Source organism: Myotis daubentonii, chromosome 12 (assembly GCF_963259705.1).
Source record: "Myotis daubentonii chromosome 12, mMyoDau2.1, whole genome shotgun sequence".
Lineage (NCBI taxonomy): Eukaryota > Metazoa > Chordata > Mammalia > Chiroptera > Vespertilionidae > Myotis > Myotis daubentonii.
Genome location: NC_081851.1, coordinates 7,399,247 through 7,415,111, shown reverse-complemented (window position 1 = coordinate 7,415,111; position 15,865 = coordinate 7,399,247). Strand labels below are relative to the sequence as shown.

Here is a 15,865-nt window from a genome sequence, read left to right as displayed (position 1 = left end):
TGGACCGGAGGGCCGGAACAAAAGCATGGATGGAGTGTTTGTGTGAACTAATATAAATTCAAAGTAAACATCATTACATAAAAGGGTACGGTCTTTTTTTTCAATAGTTTTATTCATTTCAAACGGGCCGGATCTGGCCCGCGGGCCGTAGTTTGCCCACGGCTGCCCTACATGCTTCTAAGGCAATGCCAGGGAGGAGTTCAGATTGAGAGTTATATTGAAGATAAACATGGGTCATTACCTTGTAATAATTAAAATAAAACATGTGTTATATGACTTATTTTAAGTGAGTAAGAAAAGATATCTTACAGGGATATTCTTTCCATTGATTTTTTTATTTTTTACTTTTTTTAGTGAGAGTGGGAGGGAGGGAGAGAAACATCCATGTGAGAGAGACACATCAATTGGTTGCCTCCCACATGTGCTCCATCCTGGGCCAGGGGTCAAACCTGCAACTCAAGTACATGCCCTTGACTAGGAATCAAACCCAAGACCCCTTGGTGCTTGGGCCGTGCTCCAACCACTGAGCCACACTGGCCGGGGCCTATTGGTGCTCTTTATTTTGCCCCTCTCTTAAAACATAACTCCTCACACTGGATGCTGTGGTCCAGGCAGCGTTGCCAGGTGTCTGTGAAGGGCAGCTGTCTGTCCCTCCCACGTGACCACTGCCCCCGGAAGGAATTGCTCACGAATCCTCACGGCGGGATTTCTCTCTTCATCTGTGTTGTCTGTGCTTCTCAGCCTGAAGGTGATTTTGGCTCCAGTGCTCGCTCACCTTCTGGAACTCAGCTTGCTGTCTGCCAGGCCCCCACTGACTCCCATTTGCTCTAGAGCACAGCTGAGTACAACAGAACCAGCGTGCAGGGCCCAGGTGACTGGCCTTTCTTTGTGGGAGTCTGATGCGAAGTTCCTCGAAGCTGTCACTTAATTGCAAGGGCAGGATAGTCATTGATGTTCACGAGACTGCCCTTTGCCATTAGGAAAAGCCTCTACCGTGGGCTCACGATGTCAGGGCTGAGAAAGATTCCTATCCCGGTCGGTCTCAGAGAGGAACAGCGTGGTGCATGGGGACTTCCCTGTGAGCTGCCTGCTAAGCCCCGGGCAGAAGGGCCCAGTGGTGGGAGTGGGCACCAGGGGCTCGGGTCTCACCATGCTCTTGCGACCGTCTCACTCTTGGTAGACGTTCAATCTCACATTCTCTGCTATTGAGACAGACATGATTTTCCTTAAATGGAGTGTCCCAGATAAGGTACCTCTGACTAAGAAAGGCCCAATTCTATGTTGCAGCCTTTAATTTTAAACTTCAGGGAATACAAGCACTGTCTTCTCATTAAATTGCAAGTCTTGGCTGATCTCATAACAGCCAAGATTCCTCTGTCGGCCTGCTCATCCACAGCCCTGGTCACGGAAGGGAGGGAGAGCCAATAAACAGATGTTATTATAACAAGAAATAGTAGTTACGGGTAAAATGGCACAAGTACGAGCCTGCTCCCCTCACACTTGGCTTGGGGCTGCAGGAGCAAGGTGAGGGGCAGCGCCACCTGCCTGCTCCCGTCTTCTCTCCCAGGACCTGGGCCGTTCCTCCTCTGAGACGGGAGTGGTGTCTGGTACCATGCCTCCCGTTAGTAAAATTTTGGGTCTTTTGCAGACACTTCCTTCTGGGAAAGAGCCCAAAGATAAAGAGCCTGTGGTTTGGGGGTTTACAGTGCAGAACCTGTTACGCTGGTCTTTGTTTTGGGGTGCATAAGTGTAGGATCTTAGGAAGAGTGGTCAGTGGATGGAGTGCTGAGCTCACGCCACCCACCACAGGGTCATACAGGGACTATATTTGCTCTTAAAAATAGAAAATTTAAGGGGCAGTGGATTGGAATTTTAAAAGTTTTTAAAGACTTTAGTTTTTAGAGCAGTTTTAGTTTTCACAGCAATTGAGAAGGTACAGAGATTTCCCATATACACATGCATAACCTTCCCATTTTCAATATCCCCCACCAGAGTGGTACATGTTGAAATTGATGAACCTGTATTGATACATCATCATCATTCAAAGTCTGTAGTTTGCATTAGGGTTCACTCTTGATATTGTGCACCTTCTGTGCATTGGGGCAGATTTATAAAGTCAAGTATCCATCCTTACAGTGTCATACAGAGTAGCTTCACTGCCCTAAAAATCCTCCTCCGTGCTCTGCCTATTTGTCCCCCTCTCCCAGTTGGATTCCCCCTCACCCCCCGCCCCCTCCAATATACTTTTATTGATTTCAGGAAGGAAGAGGGAGAGAGAAATAGAGATAGAAACATCAATGATGGAAGAGAATCATTGATCAGCTGCCTCCTGCACACCCCCTACTGGGGATTGAGCCCACAACACAGGCATGTGCCCTGGCCGGGAATTGAACTGTGACCTCCTGGTTCATAGATTGAGGCTCAACCACTGAGCCACTCTAGTAGGGCCTAGTTGGAATTAAAAAAAAAAAAATGTATTGAATTTATTGCGGTAACATTGGTTAATAAAGTTAAATAGGTTTTGGGTGCCTGGTGGAATTTTTAAGGTAAATTATGAATGATGGTGAGCGAGGCATCCTGGAGAGAGAACTGGCACCAGGGCTGGCTGAGCCACTAGACCTGTGTCCTGTTAGCTCTTTGGGCTACTTTCTTGTTTGTAAAATCAACTATTTTGTTGAATTAGGCTCGCCTGTCCTTTGAACTCAGGAACATTTTAGAATGTAAGTTATATGACTTTATGATAAACATAGTAATTAACTTTTGTTAGGATTTACTTGTTACGAATTTAACCTTTATGCACCAAAACCCCAGCTAAAACAAGTGCAAATATTATTGTAATAAATACTATATAGTCCAAAATAGGATGAGAAAACTTAAATTTGGTCTTTTTTGTGTAAGCATGGAAAACTTCAGCATGCATAGGCATCACTAGAGGCTGGATAGGAAAGTCATGGATTCCTGTACCCACTTACAGAAGTCTCACGTTTGGGTCTTCTGTGGGTGTGAGGTCTGCTCCTCACAGGTGAAAGGGAGAAACTGAGCTTGCCTTCCTTCATAGAAGAGAAAAACTTGACACCTCTCTCCACAGTCAGCCTCTTTTATCCAAAATGTTCCGTCTCTAAAGAAACATACACCACTATGATATAATTAAGACCAAGGAACAAAACTTCCATTTTGGATGGAACGAGGAGCGACCAGTCCGGTCACTGGGGGCCCGGGCAGTGGAGGACCGTGTCTGGAGAGAGGTGGTGCAGTTCTCTGACAGCTTCTCGCCCTGGCCCGTGGGGGACTGCACACCTGTCCCTCTAGCATTTGGCAAGGATTGTTTGCAACTTAGATCTGAAGGGATCCACGCCCTGACGGGCAGCCTCCTCTCTGCCGCTAGCCCCATTGTGGTGTTTGCTTCCTGTCACAGAGCGATGGTCTCATGTGTCCTGAGTGTTCTCTGTCACATGCCATGCTCCTCCTCGTGGGTTTTCCATGCCTCTGAATCTGTTTTAGGTTAAACTAAGCAGAAAGAAAAAAGTATTCTGATCTCCAGTATTTGTTGGAAGAAAATTTATCTATATCAACACTAATAAAAGAGAAAAATGGTAATTGGCGTACGATGATACCCTTTTCATTGGCTAATCAGGACTATATGCAAATTAACTGCCAACTAAGATTGGCAGTTAACTGTCAACAAGATGGCGGTTAATTTGCATATGTAGGCACAATGCAGGGAGGCGAAAGGGAAAGCAGGAAGAAGCCCCCTGCCACTGACAGTGATCGGAAACCCAGGGGGGAGCTAAGAGCTGGGGGGCAGGGCAAAGGCGGCCCTGGGGCCGCCTTTGCCCTGCCCCCCATACATGATCGGAGAATCAGGTGCCTTTTCCGCCCTGGCCAGTGATAGCAGGAAGTAGGGGTGGAGCCAGCGATGGGAGCTGGGCACGGTCGAAGCTGGCAGTCCCGGGAGCTAGGGGCCCCTTGCCTGGGCCTAAAGCGAAGCCCAGGATCGTGGGGCCGCTGCAGCTGTGGGTCCCCGCTGCCCGGGCCGGACGCCTAGGCCAGAGGCGTCAGGCCTGGGCAAGGGGCCGATCCTGCGATTGGAGGGTGATGGGGGTCAACGCCTGAGGGCTCCCAGTATGTGAGAGGGGGCAGGCTGGGCTGAGGGACACTCCCCCCCACACACACCCAGTGCACGAATTTCGTGCACCGGGCCCCTAGTGTGTGTGTATGTGTATGTGTGTATATGTATATATATGCCTAAGCAACCGAATGTTCGGTCGACCGGTTGCTATGACGCACACTGACCACCAGGAGCAGATGCTCAACGCAAGAGCTGCCCCCTGTTGTCAGTGCACTCCTACAGCAGGAGTGCCGCTCAGCTGACTGACCTGTCCCAGGGGCCCACCAGCCCAGCGGCAGCCACTCACTCCCTCAGTACTGCAGGTCCAATCTCCAGAGAACGGGCCAGGCACCGATGGACCGGCGCCGCCTGCCTCCTGGAAGTTGACCTTGGGCACCATGGCCACTTCCCCTCCCTAGATGCTCTGCAAGGAAGAAACCATGTAAAAGTGGCTGCCAGGCACAAATGTCAGCAGGACGGATCTGGATCCCGGGCCAGCAAGGGCATCCCACCGCCAGCCCTGAGGGCCGATCACATCCCGCATGCGCGCCTCCCCCTCAGGATGGGTGCCAGATGTCGGGCTCACAGCTGGTGAGCGCCACTACGGGGGCATGAACCTCTCCCAATCAGGACTGATTGGGCGAGCCCGCAGCAGGCGCAGTGGGGCCGGGATGAGTGGGAGTGGCAGGTGACCTTGGACTGCCGGTTTCGGCCCAATTCCTGCAGGCCACACCGAGGCACCCCACATGTGCATGAATTTGTGCACCGGGCCTCTCGTGGGAAGTTGAAGGAACAAACAAAACCCCGCTGTCAATGTTGGGAAGCCCAGGATGGGGGCTCCGAGTGTGTTCACACGTGCCGTCAGGTTCCGTAAAGAACTCCTTTGGTATGTTCTTAGCTTGACTTTTTCTGATTTGTGAAAGGAAAGGAAAGTCCAGGGAGTGAAGCTAAGTTTTTATTATTGGTTACTGTACTGACTTGTTTGATTACGATCTCTTAAAATATTGATGTTGTAGAGGCGCACACTTGGCAGTTGCTCTGGCAGTTGGTTGACTAGGACATTCGTGGCCATTTGTAGTTAAGATCCACAGCCTGGAGTAGGGAAGACGTCTGGGTGTGCATCTTGAACTAGTTCACTTAACTCTCTCCAAAGCTTCAGTGTCTCCATCTATAAAATGGGCACAGTGACACATACGTTTGGCCATGTGAGGAATAAATGCCAAGTGCCTTGTTCACTACATGTCCCTAGAGTTCAGGCTGTAAGAGTGCATGCTCCCTAAGGCTTGTGGGGGAATAAGATACTTGTTAAACCTAAATTGTGTTTACTTACCTTGCATAGTGCCATAAATGTAATGGACTTTCTTCCTCTCCTCTTCTGCCCACTCTCTCTGGCGGGAGGAGTACAGAAGCTTTCTGGTTCCGTGAAGGAAGGTGAGCTGTGGGTGGAAAGCACCAGGAGGAGGAAGGGAGTTGCAGTGCACTCGTTGTTCAGGGGCGGGTGGTGCCGCGGTCGTAATCACTAGGGCCTGGAAGGAAGGCTGGAGGAGGCCGGTCAACCCTGTGATCCGAGAGTCGGTGTCAAGCAGTGTCATGACCACTGGGATTGGAGTCCTAGTTAAGGGTCCTGTCTTACATTTACCTCATTCACTCACATCCCCTCTAAGTTTTGTGTGTGCTTTTTAATCCTCACCTGAGGATATTTTTTATTGATTTTAGAGAGGGAGAGAGGGAGGGAATAGGGGAGAGAGAGACAGACAGACAGACACATTGATGTGAGAAGCATTGATTGCTTGTCTCCCGTATGCATGCTCCGACCAGACATCAACCAGGAATCCAACCTGCAGCCTTTGGCGCACAGGGTGATGCTTCAAAGAACTGAGCCACCTGGCCAGGGCCCCTCTAAGCTTTCTCCTGTGAATGAGACAACCTGAATTTCCCTTTCAGTGAGCCGAGGAGCATTGCTGTCTTTCCCTCTTGGACTTAAAAGCTTCCCTTGACTGCTCTTCTCTGGGCGCCTCTCGGTAGGCTGGTGACAGACTTCCTTCGAGGCAGGCAGACAGGCTGCTGCAGTGCCCTGCGTTTAGAACCATGTGCTGTAATTTTGTGTGTGTGTGGGAACAGGTGTCATAAATGTAATGCATATTTGCCAATGCAAGTTGTCAGTTTTGACTCTGTTAGAATCATGAAGGAGAGTTGAAAATTAGGGCATTTTTCTTAGCTAGGATGTCTGCCAAGAATAGTTTTTTCCTTTAAAAAGAAAGAAACGTGCATTTTCCTCACTTAAAGACAAAAAAATGGATCAGCTGCTTGCAGGTGGCTCTGCTGAAGGGAGCCAGTCTGACTGTGAAGGGGTGTCGATCACAGTAGCAATCTTAACTCTAAATCTTGCAATATGCCAACTCGTTGAGAGCATTGAGCGAAAATAATTAAAGATTTTTTAAAAAAACAAAAAACTTGAATAGCAGGAACTTGACAAGTTAGTAGAAATAGTAGGAATCCATTTTTCGAATTTTATATAATGGTTGCAAAGGGGATTTCGCTGCCACTGTACCTTGGGTAGGTAACTTAGTAATAAAATTCACAGTTCTTCATTCGCAGAGTAGCATAGTGGTCTGCTTCACTGCTCTTACAGGGTTTTTCAGGGTCTGTTGGGAAAATAACTGAGAATGATATTAAGAGGCTTTTCACCACCAGATGTGCATTAATGCTTTACATGGTGCCTCATCGGGACAGCAAGCGATGGCCGTTACTGCCCTCCCTGTGGCATTTTACAGCCCGAATGGGACACTGAGTGCCCAGGAATTGGAGACAGTAGGACAGAAGAGTCAGTCCCGCATGGCTGTGAGCTATGCATATTTAATACCAACCAGGTCATTTCCCCGTGTATGTTCGGACTGGGTGGTGCAATGGAAAGGAAGGTCCTATCAATAGGAAGTTTCTGATCCCTCCATGCACAGGCCGGGAGTTTCAGAGTCAGGTCAGGGAAGTGGTCGCGTCCTTCGGAGACGGACTGGAGGGCACAGCATTACCGCCTGGACTTCCGGGAAGAGCCCGTTCCTGTGTCCTCGAGGCCCGGGCTGATCAGGTGCTTCTGAGTGTGTGTGTTCTCTTCACATGCTACTGAGGCAGCACGAAGGAGGCCCTTTGTTCCGGCCAGAGCCAAGCCGGGGGACCACCCGCGAGGGGCCATCCTAGATCCTCTCCTCTCCGTGGTGTTGAGTAAACCACACACATTGTTATCATTTCAAACTACCCTCATGTAGCCTCCTCAGCCCACAGCTGCATGCATACGTACATTCAGTACATTCAGCCTCCTCAGGGCACTCTGCTGCCCATTTTGGTTCCTTTACATAATGTGGCCCATCCAGCAGGTGGGATATGAGAGAGAGGGGAGAGGGAAGTAGGTCGCTGTGGCACCCCACTGCCTCCCCGCGTATCGGCCTTGCCCTCGGAAGATGAGAAATGGGCCTGCATTGATGGGGTCTGAGCCTGAGGCAGGGTCAGGAGCCAGCATGGCTCTGGAGGGAGTGAAGACTCTCCCCTGAGGGTCCCAGGTGCGAGGGCCAGGGCCTTAGGATGGCCTTCGCTGGAGCCTCAGTGACCGGAGAGCTCGGAGAAGTTACGCAGTGCTGAGTGGCGGCGGGATGAGAGCCCGCGGCTGCCGAACCGAGATTCGTTTCTTCCAGGGCATTGTCTTGTTTCTCAGGAAGGAGGGAGTCAGTTTCCTGAGTCATATTTCAGTTTATAGTGGAACCTAATTTTGGAAGAACTGGTATGTGATAATCAAGACTAAAGCCTTTACTTGGTCTGTTATATTTGAGATAAAAATAGTTGATGAGTTGTTAGGTCATGATTCTGTAATCGCTCACTAAGGAAAACTGATATTCTGTATAAAGCAAATACTGTGTGAACCGGCAGCTCAGCTTCTGAACCACTGTCCTGAGTCTTAACCCTTCGAGTGCCAGCCAATATCCTAGGAACTATCCTAAAGTTGCCAAGGCATTTTTGCTGATTTTACAGCAGTTTAGGAAACAAAGTATGAATCACAAGTAAATGAAGTTTCATGTTCAAAAACTGAAGGAAACCTTTACTACATTGACATATTTAGCAATATCATCATCACTAATAAAAGCAGATATAGAACTGGACGCCATTTCGAAGCTTTGATAGTGCCCCCGGCAGCACTTTTGGCGAAAGACAGGAGGAGCGCGATCGCGTTCCCGGCACTCTAGGGGTTAATGCACTCGCAGTCCAGTTCAGGTAGAGCGGGAACAAGGCAGGGACTGCTACTTGGTAACCAACCCCTGGAGAGGTGTTTTTCACAGACGGGGATTTCTTGATCTGTAAGGATCTAAGTGTGACCACATCACTCCCTACATCTCACCTGGCAGTGGCCCAGCACAGTGCTGCTGTGTGCACCTCTTGAAAAGAGAGAAAGCTGGGGCAAGCCTTGTGCTGTTTTCTCGGATTCTGTCAGTCAGAAATTTGCTTTAGTCATTTGGAAGGAATTCCACTGCACACACAGAGTAGGCATGTGTTTGCAGATTTGAGGGCTGACTGGGTGCTAAGGAGATGGTCCTGCGTCTCTTACATGGAAGGGACTGGGTGATAGCAGCACCCTGTCCTCTTAAGTTCTACCCTTTTGTCTTGGATTCAAGGAAGTCATGATTGGGTTTCATGTGATGGGTACTCGTGGCAGTTGCTTGATACTGTGCTAAAAAGTGCATTTCTCTCCTTGTTGAGAGAAACAGGTTCAGGCATCATTCAGTATCAGGGCTGTGCTTGCATGTGCCATGCCCTCAGGTTCTTTGCTCAGTTTTTCTTAACAGTAAACCTGTGAAGTGGGCCCAAGTTTACCCCTGATGACAGATGGGAGCTGGAGGCACCAGTGTCATGCTGAGCCTGGGGAGAAGGCGCAGTGCGGTGCAGTCCTGCCCGGCCCGGGCTCTGGGCCTGAGCTGCCGCTGCAGGCTCCTCCATGCCCAGGGCGAGAGCTCGGTCTTCTGTGTCCTGCTGCTTCTGTGTACTGCTGCATAGAACGGTGCTGTGGTCACACAAGGAAGAGGCCGAGGCTACAGCGCTTTCAGCACACACAGGTAGAAATCTTAAATGAGCAATTCAGAGAAGGGTGCTATCAAAAGATGCTGAATCTTGGACAGACAGGTAGTAGAAACAGCTGTACGTATCAGAAATATGGGAGCCCATGCAACCTTCATTCAGCACTGCCTTCCTGGCCCGGAGCTGGGCCTTCTGCACATCTCTGAGATGGAGCCTCATCGTTTTATTGCACATGTAGGCAGGACAGCATTTCGTGTTAGGATCCTGGGTGGCCCACTGTCAATGCAGGGCCAGGGCCAGACTGTTCTCCGGGCTCCGTGGGCACGATGAGCATGCGATGACGGGTGTCCTGCGGCCGCAGTGAGGTATCGGGTCAGGTCTGTTGAGGCTGGGCAGGCGGTACAGCAGGCCTGCAGGGCGAGAAGGCAGGGTTCCCTGTGCCCGACTCTGGATCTCCCTGCGCCTCAAGCAGAACTGCAGATCGCCTGAACTGCGGATGGGCCCCATTCACAGGACAACACTGCAGGAGCCAGGAGGGCAGGCGTGGGGAAGGCCAGGTCGCAGTGCCTGCAGGAGTGCGTGCTGGGGAGCTCTGGGCCTGGCCTGAGGGCAGGTGGGCCCTGGTTGCCTGTATGTACGAGGGTCGCCCCTATCCGGGCACCTGCCCTGCTGTGAACTACAGGGCAATGGGCCATCGCGGGGCTCCCCATGACCATGGCTCATTTTCACAGGTTGGTGTTTTGACCGAGTAAGAACTTGAGTTCCTATGTAAACTTTCCAGAATAAAGGGAGAGCTTTCCTCAGGCTCAAGCTCAAGTATCCCAGTGCTCCATCCAGGGCCACAGAGAGGGCCCTGGGACACGGGGCTCTCACCGTGCCTTCCCCATGGCAGGCTGGGGACCGTTCCTCACCAAGCTCTCAAGTCGCTGGTGGTCAGGGTACCGCGGGCTCTTTGCTGCTCAGCTGGGAAATGACCGACCAGGGCAGAGGGTGCAGAGAGGAGGGAGACGCACAGGAATTGATCCAGTAGCCTTGCCCTGGTGAGGGGAGAATGACCGAATTTGAAATACCTACTGACAATGGGGGAAAAGGGACATATGTAATACTTTCAACAATGCCGATTAGAAAAATAGAAATGCCTAGTGATATATGTGGATGACACATTTTTAGGTTCTAGGTCCGGAATTACCGCAGAGCTGTGCAAAGGCCTCAGCATGCGCCCTCCCGCCCCGCCCCTGCACTCCCAGCCTTTCTGCACTGGGGTGTGCGAACCTTCAAGGAAGGCTCTCGGATTAACTCCTTGAAGTGAAGTAGTGGTGTTGGGAGCTCCACTGGGGAAAAGGACTGTTCATTTCAGCAGTCCACACAGGGAGGTGTATTTTGTTTGGTTTTTTGTCATTTCTTTTTTGAGTGCTCAACCTGATGTATAGAAGAACATTTAAGTTGCTTGGATTGAGAGGTAACAATACAGAAATTAAACCCTGGGGAAAAAAGGGAAACTTATCAAAACTCGTTTGTTTCCATTGTTCTGTTTATCACGTGTGGTTCATTGGTATTAGCAACGATATTGTTCTATTGGAAAGCATGGTCTATTTCATCAGTATTTTTTTGGAAAAAAATATAGAAGAACTGATTTGTTGAAGCACCAACCATTCTGTTCTAGTGATTGTGCAAAACAGTGGTGCCAATTATCTTTCTTTCCTCTGTTTTTCAGGGTCGACATGTTAAAACAGGTCAGCTGGCGGCCATCAAAGTTATGGATGTTACTGAGGTAAGATGGGGTCACACACATACTTACCTAAACCGGGAGGGAGCAGTCAGGGACCCCGCCCTCCCAGTGGAAGAGCATTGTTCTGTTTGGAGAATCGATCTTGAACAAATTGCCCTCCTGTGACATTGCCACGACATTGTGGGGCCATAATACCCAGCATAACAGCGGGCTAAATTGTTGCAGATGATCCCAAGTAACTAACAATCAGTAGCATTTTCTTAAAAACACACACAAAAACACACCTCTGAGTGATGTCATCCTTGGCAACATAATGGACCATAATTGGAAACATCTTCTAGTGGAAAAGACGAGATTTGAGAGGGGATGGGAAAGTCACATAAATGGGAGAGAGTCAGGCTGTGGGGGAGGGGAGCTTCTCTGGGGTACAGGGCCACATTTGGGCCATTTCTTTTATTTTTAACACGGGGAAGAAAACAGGTCCAGCCAGTTCCCAGAGGATTGAAAACAGAAACATCTGCTAGAACGCTGAGCAGATTGTTGGCAAAATTTAGTAGCAAAAAATAGTTCTTGAAATGGTCACGTGGGGTTTGCTGTGTAGCTGTAGGTGGAAGGATAAGCCAACTCCACAGAAAGGGAGGGCCTCCCTCCGCGTGTGCCTGTGTGCATACATGTGCTGAGTCATAGTTCCTGCTTAAATAGCCATGGGTCATAGTGACTAAATCTGTTCTGTCTTAAGTTACTATTGACCCTTGAACAACATGGGTTTGGACTGTGCGGTTTCACTTATATGCAGATTTTTTTCAATAAATACGTTAAATGTGTTTTCTTATGATTTTCGTAGTATCTTCTTTTCTCTAGCTTACTTAGTTGTAAGAATACAGTATGTAGCACACACAGTACACAGAGTATGTGTTAATTAAGGCTTCTGGTCAACAGTAGGCGATTAGCAGTTAAGTTTTTGGGGAGTCAAAAGTTATAAGCAATTTTCAATGGTCATCACCCCTAACCTATAGCCCCCCATGTTGTTCAAGGGTCAGCTGTATTTTCACCAGAAATTTTACTTCACATTTTCATGATTTCTTATAACTTGTTTAATTCTGAATAAGGTTTACCATCACATATTCTAGAGAGAGTTAACCAGCAGCCTTGGGGACTTGGGGCATTTTTAAATCAAGCCCTGATCTGCCCTAATCGGGTCTACGAGGAAGACGTGGCTGACTTGGTCTCAGGTGTACTGGTACAGGCGTGATCTCGGGAGAGGCGGAGAGCACCGTGGTCTCAGCTGCCGACAGGGACAGAGCTTCCACAGTGTGAGGTGTGGCGCTCTGTGAGGTGGCTGCTCTCTTTTCTCTGCCAAAGAGGATAAGGGGACTTTGCAATGGAAAAGTGCCATTGTGTGGTCGACTGGCTAGAGGCCCTTGTAGCACTGATTGCTGTGCAGGGCCCTGGTAGCTCATGGGGATGTGGGTCTGTGCTGTGTGCAGGGCCCTGGTAGCTCATGGGGATGTGGGTCTGTGCTGTGTGCAGGGCCCTGGTAGCTCATGGGGATGTGGGTCTGCTGTGTGCAGGGTCCTGGTAGCACATGGGGCTGTGGCTCTGCTGTGTGCAGGGTCCTGGTAGCTCATGGGGATGTGGGTCTGCTGTGTGCAGGGTCCTGGTAGCTCATGGGGATGTGGGTCTGCTGTGTGCAGGGTCCTGGTAGCTCATGGGGATGTGGCTCTGCTGTGTGCAGGGTCCTGGTAGCTCATGGGGATGTGGGTCTGCTGTGTGCAGGGCCCTGGTAGCTCATGGGGATGTGGGTCTGCTGTGTGCAGGGTCCTGGTAGCACATGGGGCTGTGGCTCTGCTGTGTGCAGGGTCCTGGTAGCTCATGGGGATGTGGCTCTGCTGTGTGCAGGGCCCTGGTAGCTCATGGGGATGTGGGTCTGCTGTGTGCAGGGTCCTGGTAGCTCATGGGGATGTGGGTCTGCTGTGTGCAGGGCCCTGGTAGCTCATGGGGATGTGGGTGTGCTGTGTGCAGGGTCCTGGTAGCTCATGGGGATGTGGGTCTGCTGTGTGCAGGGCCCTGGTAGCTCATGGGGATGTGGGTCTGCTGTGTGCAGGGCCCTGGTAGCTCATGGGGATGTGGGTGTGCTGTGTGCAGGGTCCTGGTAGCTCATGGGGATGTGGGTCTGCTGTGTGCAGGGCCCTGGTAGCTCATGGGGATGTGGGTCTGCTGTGTGCAGGGTCCTGGTAGCTCATGGGGATGTGGGTGTGCTGTGTGCAGGGTCCTGGTAGCACATGGGGATGTGGGTCTGCTGTGTGCAGGGTCCTGGTAGCTCATGGGGATGTGGGTCTGCTGTGTGCAGGGTCCTGGTAGCTCATGGGGATGTGGCTCTGCTGTGTGCAGGGTCCTGGTAGCTCATGGGGATGTGGGTCTGTGCTGTGTGCAGGGTCCTGGTAGCACATGGGGATGTGGGTGTGCTGTGTGCAGGGTCCTTCCTGGTGTCCAGCTCATGGGGATGTGGGTCTGCTGTGTGCAGGGTCCTTCCTGGTGTCCAGCTCATGGGAAATGGATGCTTTCCAATTAGATATGACTTTTAAGATTATGTTAAAGAGTGGCAAATTCTGACTGTAATTTAAGTACAAAAGTCGAGTTATCTTGTGCGGGGCTCACTGTGACTAGAATGCCCATCTCCTCACCGCCTTCGGTGCCTGGCGCTGGCACCGCCCTGGGAGGCCATGTGGCCAGAGCCCACGCTCCGTGACATTTGTTAACACACATCTTGGCAGACTTGTGTCCTGGCAGACTGATGGGTGCCACCGTAACTGTCACCATTCAGAGTTTTTGAAGCATCTGGAAGTCCTGAGAGCTGGTATTTTCCTCACTTCCCCGGTGCTGCCTGGCTGTTGGCGGCTGTGGCTGCCTGGCCAGCTCCTTCCCCTCTCAGTGAGGCGGGTCTTCCCTGTGTCCTCCTCACGAGGCCTGGCTCTGGTTATACGTGTGCAGGACGTGGTCACTGTTTAAAAAACGTGTAAAACATAAGAACATATCAAGGAGAGTTAAATTCTTACACTTCCCCCTCTTCCCCCCCTCACATAACCACTGTGGTGCTCTGCTGGCTTCCTATCATCTGTCTGTGATCACAGCTCCAAACCGCACAGCTGTGTGCAGTAGACGCCTTTGTCCACTGCTGCTGAGTCGTATACAAAAAATCAGGCAATGTTGGAAAATGCATTTTCAGGACTCCTTTAAAAATAATTATGCGCAACCCATGTGCTGGGAGAAATGGACACCAAATGGTGAGTCCTGAGAACAAATGGAAACTCAATCAAGTGTTGACTGTCCTGACCTCTCCGTCCTGTGTCCACGCAGTGACCTCTGTGCTATCGCTTGGGGCACAGTGTGGGTAGAGGACATCGTGCAGCTGCCACCCCAGGAAACCTGCCCTTGCCTGACCCCCATCGGGGGCCTCTTGGCAGTCCTGCGAAGTTGTAGGCATGGACTTGGGTCAGACCTGGGAGCAAATTCCTGACTACTGAAATGTTTCTGGTTTCAGCTCCATCAGGAGGAGAGCGGATTCAGCATGGTTTTAGACTTCTCAATTTTGTCACAAAACTTTGTGAATGCTTATTTTTGGGAAAAATCACCGATTCTTGAGTCAGTTCCTTAAGTGAGATTGAGAGGCAGTTACCAGGCTCCTCTTCTTCCTTCGGCTCTGAAGCCCAGAGAAGCAGCGGTGTGGGGGGGTGGGTGTGGGGAGGTGGGTGTGGGGGGGTGGGTGTGGGGCCGCTCTCCGCCCAGCTTGGCTTCAACAGTCCCGAGTGGATTTGCTCCCAGGTGGCCGCACTTCACCTGCTTTGATTATGGACCTGGACCCAGAACACAAAGCCAGCAGAGCATTCATATCTCGCCCCGGGGCTAGGTGTTAGGAACGATAGGAAACCAAGAGATCTGGAAGAGAGGCATTTATTTACAAGAGATGTAAAGATCCTATATAATAAATGGCTAATATGCAAATTTTCCCCTCGGGAGTTCCACTGACCAGGAGTTCAACTGCTCGCTATGACATGCGCTGACCACCAGGGGGTGGCGCAGAATGAAGGAAGGCCCTGGCTGGCAGCCAGCAGCCAGGGAAGGATGGCCCCACCCGGCAGCCAGCAGCCAGGGGAAGGAAGGTCCCAATCGTTCCTGATTGCCAGCCAGGCCTAAGGACCCTACCCGTGCATGAATTTCCTGCATCGAGCCTCTAGTCTCTTTATATTGCTTCTCAGTTTTTAACATTTTTAAGAATTGATTATCTTTAGGATTTTGAAGAAAGCATGTCATTTATATGACTGATTGTGGGAAGGGTTTCAGGAGCAGGTTAAGGTTGTGTTCAAGCTGGGCAAGACCAGAACATGAGATCTAGAATGTGTTGTTTTGTTTTTGAAATAATTATAGAGTCACATGAATTTGCACAAAAGTATATAAGGAGGTCCTATGCACCCTGCACCCAGTTTCCCCCCAGTGGTATAACTATCTTCTATACTAATAAAAGGGTAATATGCTAATCAGACCGGGTCGACCAGACATATTCCATATGTTCGACTTCCTTCCAGACAGTTAGGAGGCGACCAGGCCAGCGGGGGGGCAGTTAGGGGGTGACCAGGCCGGCAGGGGGGCAGTTAGGGGGCAACCAGGCTGGCAAGCAGAGGCAGTTAGGTGTGATCAGGCCGGCCGGCAGGGGAGCAGTTATGGGGTGACCAAGCTGGCAGGGGAGCAGTTAGGGGGTGGCCAGGCTGGCAGGGTGGCAGTTAGGGTGTGACCAGGCCAGCAGGGGGTGCAGTTAGGGGGCGATCAGGCCAGCAAGCAGAGGCAGTTAGGGGCAGTCAGGCAGGCAGACAGGTAGAGTGGTTAAGGGTGATCAGGCAGGCAGGTAAGCGAGCAGTTAGGAGCCAGCAGTCCCGGATTGCAAGAGGGATGTCTGACTCCCGGTTTAGGCCTGA

The 15,865-nt window shown here is 50.7% G+C and overlaps 1 protein-coding gene across 50 annotated transcripts in view; it reads left to right on the top strand.

Annotated features, from left to right (window-relative positions):
* MAP4K4 (mitogen-activated protein kinase kinase kinase kinase 4) overlaps positions 1-15,865 on the top strand; it is a 198,409-nt gene that overhangs the window by 79,704 nt on the left and 102,840 nt on the right. For 49 of the 50 annotated variants that reach the window (XM_059658888.1, XM_059658877.1, XM_059658880.1 and 46 more), the window contains one exon: positions 10,881-10,937. The exons of the other annotated variant lie outside the window; for it this stretch is intronic. In XM_059658888.1, the coding sequence (XP_059514871.1) occupies positions 10,881-10,937 (57 nt within the window). The remainder of the gene's footprint in view (positions 1-10,880; positions 10,938-15,865) is intronic. 50 annotated transcript variants of the gene reach the window in all.